This window comes from Lycium barbarum, chromosome 9 (genome assembly GCF_019175385.1).
Source record: "Lycium barbarum isolate Lr01 chromosome 9, ASM1917538v2, whole genome shotgun sequence".
Taxonomy (NCBI): Eukaryota; Viridiplantae; Streptophyta; class Magnoliopsida; order Solanales; family Solanaceae; genus Lycium; species Lycium barbarum.
Genome location: NC_083345.1, coordinates 30,304,549 through 30,313,067, shown reverse-complemented (window position 1 = coordinate 30,313,067; position 8,519 = coordinate 30,304,549). Strand labels below are relative to the sequence as shown.

Sequence of the window (8,519 nt, the reverse complement as noted above, 5' to 3'; positions counted from 1 at the left end):
ACTTTTTTGGAAAGGGTGTGGCCTGTGGGGTTGGAAGAGTTATTTCCTTTTCGTTTTTCTGATGCGTTTTGAGACCCCCACTTACCGACTGATCTGATAAAAATAAACATATTTAATTAATCATCAATTGGACAACTGGACAAGCAAACAGCTGAAAGTAACTTGAGAGAATAAATTAATTGACCTATCTATTTTGGTAGTTTAGTATTGGTATATGTCGACTAGTTAAGTTAATCCCAGACATTGTGGTTACTTAATGATTTTAAATTGAAAATAAAATATTAAGGATTAAGAAATATATGGTTGTTCGGACAGAAGCTTCATGAAATAATTTATGTACTATTACTATAATGATCAGCTACTTTTATACAAGAAAAGGAAAAAGAATTTGAGATTAAATAAGAAATAATACATAAATTATCTCCTAACTCGTTCAGAAAAGTCAGTTACATATTCTAACTATGAAACAATTTACAAGTTATCACGGATGATTTTTGGTAAAGTAAAAATTTGCCGAAAAAAGAGAGTTAATCATGTCCCTTGTATGATGAAAAATGTGAATTCTTGTTCGATAGAAGACAGAGTTGGTTGGAATCCATCATTGATAACCAATTGTAAAATCTGTTATCACTCATTAATTGATCCTAGAATTTATTTTATTTGCTTATACCTACTTCCATTTTGTTTCCTGACTCAGATATTCTTACCGAAATTGTGAGTTTCGTTGTTGCTGTCGTGATGGAAAAAAAAAAAAAAAAGAGGGGGAGATAAGTTACAAAATAATACTGGGCTAAATTTTTTTTTTTGAAAAAATAAGTAAGTATCCTTTAAACTTATTTAAATAACTCGGTTACATACTTTAACTTTACGGATAAGCTCTTGCCCCTTATTTTTGTTCAAAGTGAAAATATTACTCCCATACCCGATCCAAAACTAGTCATAAGGTGGATTATGGAGTACAGTCGTTCCACCTCTATTCCCACATAATAAATTTTTATTAAAAAAATGGGTCGGTGAACTGCTAGTCTCTTAACCAAAATCTTATGAAAGTAATAACTTGGCTTCACACAATTATTTAAAGAAGATATGTGAGTCCTTTTATACAAGAGGAATTAGTATTCAATTATATGGTACTAATATATATGGGTTGATATGACAAATTTATGATGGGAAAAAATAGTAAAAAATGGTATGGTTTAACCTTTCAGTTAATTGAGATTAACTGAAACTCGTAATCTAAGAAATGTTAGCGTCAATTTGAGGCGGGTTTACAAAGAAACACATACAGTACTGACTTTTTAAGACAAAAATTTAACTAAGACTTTTTTGGTTGGGGTCTTGGGGATAGTGGAGAAAATAATCTCCACATAATATTTAACTTTGTTAATACAAATATACAATCTTTAGTTTCGCTGTCCTTTCCACATCATATTTAGCATTATTATGTACAATGTTTTTTTTTTTTTTAATTTTATAGATAACTAATACTTACCTAAGTCATGCGGGAATCTAAATATAATTTTAAGCGAGATACAATGTGAAAAGTATATGGATTATAACTGTTAAATCACAAAGATATCCTTCCATGTCGTAGTAACGAATATTTGAATTTGTGATAGAAAAAAATAATTCTTAAAATATACAATTATACACTATAGAATATTTTTTTAATTCAACAAACCAAACATCTAATAATAACAATAAATAATTCTTATATTACAACTCATACATTACTAGTCCCTACACTACAATCCATATATTATTAATCACTGCATAAAATTGCTTCTAAAAGACCTATTCTTTTTCGAAAGGTCTACATCTATTATGTGACATAAGCGTGACATCCCAGGGCGAAAATTAATAGTATATCACTTTGATAAGTTTGAAACTACTCATACTAGTAAATATAAGTTGACTAAATGTGCAAGTTTTCATTTAAGTAGAAAACAAAGATGTTAACTTCACTACTAGTACGACTGGAACTAGATACATAAGGTATCCAATAGTTCAATTTAATTAATTCGTTTGAATTTAAGTGAATGCTGCATTCATCGGAACAAAGTTTAATTGTTTTCGTCTTGGTTTAACAACTTCTTCTTCTTCTTCTTTTTATTTTTTTTATTTTTTATGTGAGTAGCTAGGTTGTTAAGTCGATTGTGTCATATCATCATCAGTCTATTAACAAACAAATTGGAGAAAATGTTTCCCTCATCAGTAATTCAAAACGATTGCTCCGTGCTCAAATAATTGAACAATTACGTCTGGATCAGTAAAGTATCTACATAACTTGCTATCTTTAGCTTTTGATTTTTCTCTTCCAATTTGACTGCAAGCATGAATTTTCATTTTTTCCAGAATTGTCCAAGGGCTAAATTTATGGCACCAGTACAACTAAACTTTATGGTAATATGATTATCTACCACAAAAAGAAAACCGGGGGGTGGGGGGGTTGGGGGGACGGATAACCAATTTAATCCGAATATAACTTGATACTTTAGTTTCCAAAGGGGTCGTTTGGTAGCTGGTTAGAATTATGCAAGTATTAGTAATATATGTATTAATAATTCAGATATTAATTATGCAGGTATTAGTTATACAAGGTTTAGTTGTTCAGGGTTTAGTTATGCATAAATTATTTCTTTGGGTGTTGATTTGTTATATTAAAAGTTAATAAATATTAGTATATACTTTTTAAAATTAAAATATTGTTTAACAATTTTTTTTTACAAAATATTAAAATATTATAGTAAAAAGTTATATAAAAATATTTGTTTAGTAAAGGATTATTTAAGTGGGGAGTGATAAGGGCAATATTGTCATTTCAACTTTTTATTCGTGTATTCATGCATTAGTTATTCCATCTTCTACCACGCATAAAATAATACATAGATTCCCTCATAACTTATACATGTATTAGTTATGCGGGTTTCAAAATTGCCAACCAAACGTTGTACGCGGTATAAGTATGCAGAAATTAATACATGAATAACTTGCCTCTTGTCAAGCTACCAAACGACCCTAAGGTTTCAATGTTAGTGTAGGAAATATTTTCCGTGTCTCCTTTCATTCCTTGAATTGGTTAATATACAAAATATTCTGACCTAAAATAGGAAATTACAAAATATACAAAATATTCTAACCTAAAATAGCAGACTACAAAATATTTTAACTAATATTTACATAATCTATCACACCCTCGCAGTCGAAACGGGAGGTTTACGAACGCTGAGACTGTCCCGAAAATCTTCAAATAAGACTTGTGGTAATCCCTTGGTGAAAATATCGGCAATCTGATAACGGGATGGAACATGAAGGACACGAACCTGTCCTCACGCAACCTTCTCACGAACAAAGTGAATGTCCATTTCAATGTGCTTGGTGCGCTGATGTTAGCACTGGATTTCCTGAAAGATAAATGACACTCACATTGTCACAATACACCATAGTAGCCTTATGAATAGGACAATGTAATTCCAACAGAAGATTGCGAAGCCAGCATGACTCGGAGACAACATTAGCAACCCCCCTATACTCCGCCTCAGCACTCGAACGAGAGATGGTAGGTTGGCGTTTCGAAGACCACGATATCAAGTTATCTCCAAGGAAGACACAATAACCAGACGTTGACCGACGTGTGTCAGGGCAACCCCCCCCAATCCGCATCAGTGTAGGAAAGGAGGTCAGTAACTGAGGATGGATAAAGATGCAAACCATAATCAAGTGTACCCTGAATGTAACGGATGATACGCTTAAGAGCATGCATATGAGCCTCTCGCGGTGCATGCATGTGTAAGCATACATGTTGAACAACATAAGAGATATCCGGCCTCGTGAAAGTAAGATACTGAAGTGCACCTGCGAGACTGCGATAGTGAGTCGGGTCGTCATATGGAGCACCTGATGTGCTGCTCACCTTCGGTTTGGTATCAACCGGAGTAGAAGTAGCCTTACAAGAAGACATCCCAGCTCGATCAATGATTTCTTCGGCATACTTGCGTTGCGACATAAACAGGCCATCCTTATGGTGAGTGACATGAATGCCATGGAAATAATTCAAAGGACCCAGATCCTTCATAGCAAATTCCGAGGCAAGGAGAGCCATAATGGAGCATCGGAGAGAATCTGAGGAAGCAGTAAGAATAATATCATCAACATAAAGTAAAATGTATGCCATATCGGACCCCTTTTTGTAGATGAACAAAGAATTGTCAGATCTGCTGTTTGAAAAACCAAGAGAAGAGACATAATCTGCAAAACGCTTGTACCATGCCCTCGGGGCCTGCTTAAGTCCATATAAGGACTTACGGAGTAAACATACATAATCTGGATGAGTGGGATCTCTGAAACCTAGAGCTTGATGCATATACACTATTTCCTTGAGCTCACCGTGTAAGAAAGCATTCTTGACATCTAGCTGATGAATAGGCCACTTCTTTGATAATGAAAGATTGAGAACGGTACGGATCGTAGCCGGCTTGACCACCGGACTGAAGGTCTCACCACAATCAATTCCAACCCGTTGAGTCTTTCCATCACCTACAAGACGAGCTTTATGCCTCTCAAAATCACCATTAGACTTTTCTTTATGAGTGAAACTCCATATGAACGAATAACATTCACATTAGGTGGACGGAGCACCAACTCCCACATCTTATTTTTAATAAGAGCATCAAATTCATCATCCATAGCCATTTTCCAATTCGGGTCACGAAGGGCGGTCACAGGGTTACGAGGGAGAGGGGATTTCGTAACCATGGTATTCAAGTTAAACATACGTTTTGGCTTAAAAATACCATTTTGACTCCGGGTCACCATTCGGGGAGGATTGGTAGATTCGGGCGGCTGGGGTGATGTTTGTGTGGGTGTGGGAGATGGAGCCGAAGGCTGTTGGCCCAAGGCAGAGGGGAGAGGGGTAGGTGCGGCAGGAGAGACGGCTGGCGGAGACGCTGCCGACGGAAGGGAGGTGGCAATACGAGCCACAGTGGGAGGGGGGGTAGTCGGCTGGGTCACGGGTGCAGCGTGGGGTGGGCTAGGCCGACTATCCGGATCAGAAGCCATATGATGCAACCAAAATGGGGAAATACCATCATCCAAAAAATCATAAGTAGTTGAAGTGGGAGAATGTAAATTGGAAAATGGGAAAACAGTCTCATCAAAAATCACATGGCGAGAAATAATGATTTTGTGGGACGATAAATCATAACATTTATACCCTCTATGATTCGTAGGATACCCCAAAAATACACACGGTGTAGACCGGGCTTGCAATTTGTGGATAGTCGTAGAAGGAAAGAGGGGATAGCATAAACACCCAAAAACCCGAAGATGAGAGTAAGATTGCTTTCTTTGGTATAGCACTTGAAGAGGAGAAACATGACCTAATAATTTACTTGGTAAAATATTAAGAAAATATGTTGCCATTTGTAAGGCGTGATGCCAAAACGAAGGGGGAAGAGAAGCATGATCAAGGAGAGTCCGAGTGATATTATTAATAGAACGGATTTTTCTTTCGGCTTTCCCATTTTGTGATGACGTATGTGGACAAGAAAGACGAAATGACATCCCATTAGACTCACAAAATTTCCCGAATTGACCATTATCATATTCCCTCCCATTATCACATTGGACATTTTTAATATGACGTTCAAATTGGGTATGAATGTGGGTTTTTAAAGCTAAGAATTTCGCATAGACGTCGGATTTCTTAGCCAAAGGAAAAGTCCATAAAAACTTCAAAAAATCATCCAAAAAAAGAACATAATATCGATGACCCAATGAACTTAACACGGGAGAGGTCCACAAATCACTATGAATAATATCAAATGGCATCAAAGTTTCGAAAATAGAAGAATCAAACGGCAACTTAATGTGTTTACCAAGAACGCAAGAAAGACAAATACTAGAATGACTAGATTTATTACATTCAATGCTTTTATTAAGCCTAAGACAATCTAAAATAGAATTTCCTGGATGACCCAAACGATCATGCCAAAAAGGAGAGGACAACGCCGCAAAGGTTGATGGAGTGGTGGTTGGATATTTGATGGTGGTGATTGGATAAAGATCTCCCCGACTATCACACCGCATTAGTGCCATCCCGTCTGAAAAATCCTTCACAGAAAACCCATACGAATCAAAATCAACAGACACAGAATTATCAGCAGTAAACTTCCGTACTGAAATTAAATTCTTAATGAGTTTGGGCGCATGTAAGACATTCCGTAAAGATAAAGGGGGGTTTGGGGGAGGTAAACTAGTATGACCACAACCACGAATTGGAATCGAATGACCATTTCCCACAACAATACCATTATTTTGATTGCTCAAATTAAAATAAGACGAGAGATTACCGTCCGAGGATGTCATATGAGAAGTGGCCCCGGTATCCATGTACCAATTTTGATCGGGCGAGTTCAAGGTCATGGTGTGCATTGCAGACTCGATGTCGGTTGGAACATACGACCCATGAGGCGCCACTGCTGTCGTGTAGAGCTGCTGCGCTGGAGGAGGGCCCAATATACCCTGCTGTCATGGCGAGCCAGGCGGGGGACCAGCCCAAGAAGTCGTCGGGTACGGGCAGGGGGGAGGAGCAGCAGCCCAGCGAGGCTGCGGTACCCACTACCAGTGGCCAAACTGTCCGGCAGGCCACTGCTGTGAAGAGTAGCCCGCTGGTTGCGGACCGCCACTGCTACGGCCTGGACCACCACGTCTGCCGCTGCTGCCAGTGTTTTTCTCGCCGCCTGAGCTGCGGCCAGAACCATTTTTTCGGCCAGTCCCAGAATTTTGGCGGTGGGAATTTTTGGTTTTCCCTCGGCGTGAGCTTGTGTTTTCAGAGGGCAGTGTCGCGTCGTCGACCGCGGCTACCATAGCCGAACCAGACCGGTGAGACACCATTGCCGCAAGTTCACGTTCTTCCAAAACAAAGGAAGATCGAGACTTTGTGAATGGGGGGAGAGGCTTAGCATGGCGAATTTATGTCCCAACCCCTTTGTACGCTTCAGTGAAACCCGAAACCAGTTGAAGGACAAGGCGGCTATTCGTCACGGGAGCCCCGACGTTTTTCAGTTGATTCGCAAGGCTCTTTAGACATTGACAATAGGCGGAGGCATTGGGAAAATCCTCCATACGAGTCGTCGTGAATTCTTGTTCAAGAGTCACCGCACGAGAGTTTTGATGATCTTGGAATATATCACGCAAGCGAACCCAAGCGTCCATGGCAGTAGCGTCTGGTTCAATGATGGTGTTTAACAGATCATTCGAAATTGTCGAATAAATCCATTGAAGCACGGTGGCGTCAATGGTCGTCCATAATTCGACTTCCTCATCAGTTTTGGGAGCCAACTTCTCCTTACCTGTGGGTGGAGGAATGATGTGATGAAGGACCTTGTGAGAACGAGCATGAATCTTGAAAAGCTCGGCCCATGTTCCGTATTGTGAGTTCTCCATCTCAAGAGTAACAGAGATGTGATTCTTGATATTGGAGACCGCGAGGGCCGGGTGGAACGAGGGCTTAGCCGGAGTGGTAGTTGCGTCGGCCATGGCGGAAAAAAAATAAAAAAAAAAGTGACGGAAAGAGGAAGAAGAAAGAGGGACTAGGGCGTAGCGGAAGGAGGAAGAAGAAAGAAACCCTAATCTGATACCATGTAGGAAATATTTTTCGTGTCTCCTTTCATTCCTTGAATTGGTTAATATACAAAATATTCTGACCTAAAATAGGAGATTACAAAATATTCTAACCTAAAATAGAAGACTACAAAATATTCTAACTAATATTTACATAATCTATCAGTTAGAACTTGAATGTTGGTGGTCGGTGGGGGTGTCAAATGGACAGATTGAGTTAAATTTGGGCGAAATGAATTGTATTGACCAGCACAAAAAGTTCTTTGGACTGAAATAAGTTAATAAACGGGTCATAAACCAAGATCGTCCAATTTTACTAAATTTTAATTTCCTTGTTCTTTTTTAAATTTATTTAAGTAGCTATTAAATTTTATTTTTCTTTATTCTGACTATATGATACATAATTTAAAAAAAAAAAAAAAGATTTCTAATAGGTAAATTTGGGCTACATATCAATCCAGGTTTTAGAAAGACTGAATTGGTTGAGTCAAGTCTAAACTAATAAATAAGCGGGTCAATAACTAGCCCAAATTTAAATGGATTAGACATGTCGTATCCGTGAACTAATTTTACCACCTCTAGTAATTGATGACAAGTTACATCAATTAGTTTATGAAGAAGACTACTAGCCTATTTGGCCAAGCTTCTAAAATCAGCTTATTTTAAAAAGTATTTTTTTTTAAAAGTACTTTTGCAAAAAGCACTTTTGGCGAAAAACAGTTTGTGTTTGACCAATTAATTAAAAAAGTAATTTTGAGCCGTCATTAGTCCAAACTTTTAAAAAGTGCTTCTATTTGTATTTTTTTCTCAAAAATACTTTTCAAAAAAATGCTTTTGGGCAAAAGCTGTTTTTTCAAGCTTCTGAAAAACTGCTTCTGCTACTCCGCAGAAGCACA

General features: G+C 37.9%; 1 protein-coding gene across 1 annotated transcript; it reads right to left on the bottom strand.

Annotated features, from left to right (window-relative positions):
- Positions 1-6,972: 6,972 nt before the first annotated feature.
- On the bottom strand, positions 6,973-7,540 carry LOC132611823 (uncharacterized). The gene has a single exon (XM_060326189.1). The coding sequence runs from the start codon at positions 7,537-7,539 to the stop codon at positions 6,973-6,975; it is 567 nt and encodes a 188-aa protein (XP_060182172.1). The 5' UTR covers position 7,540.
- Positions 7,541-8,519: the final 979 nt, after the last annotated feature.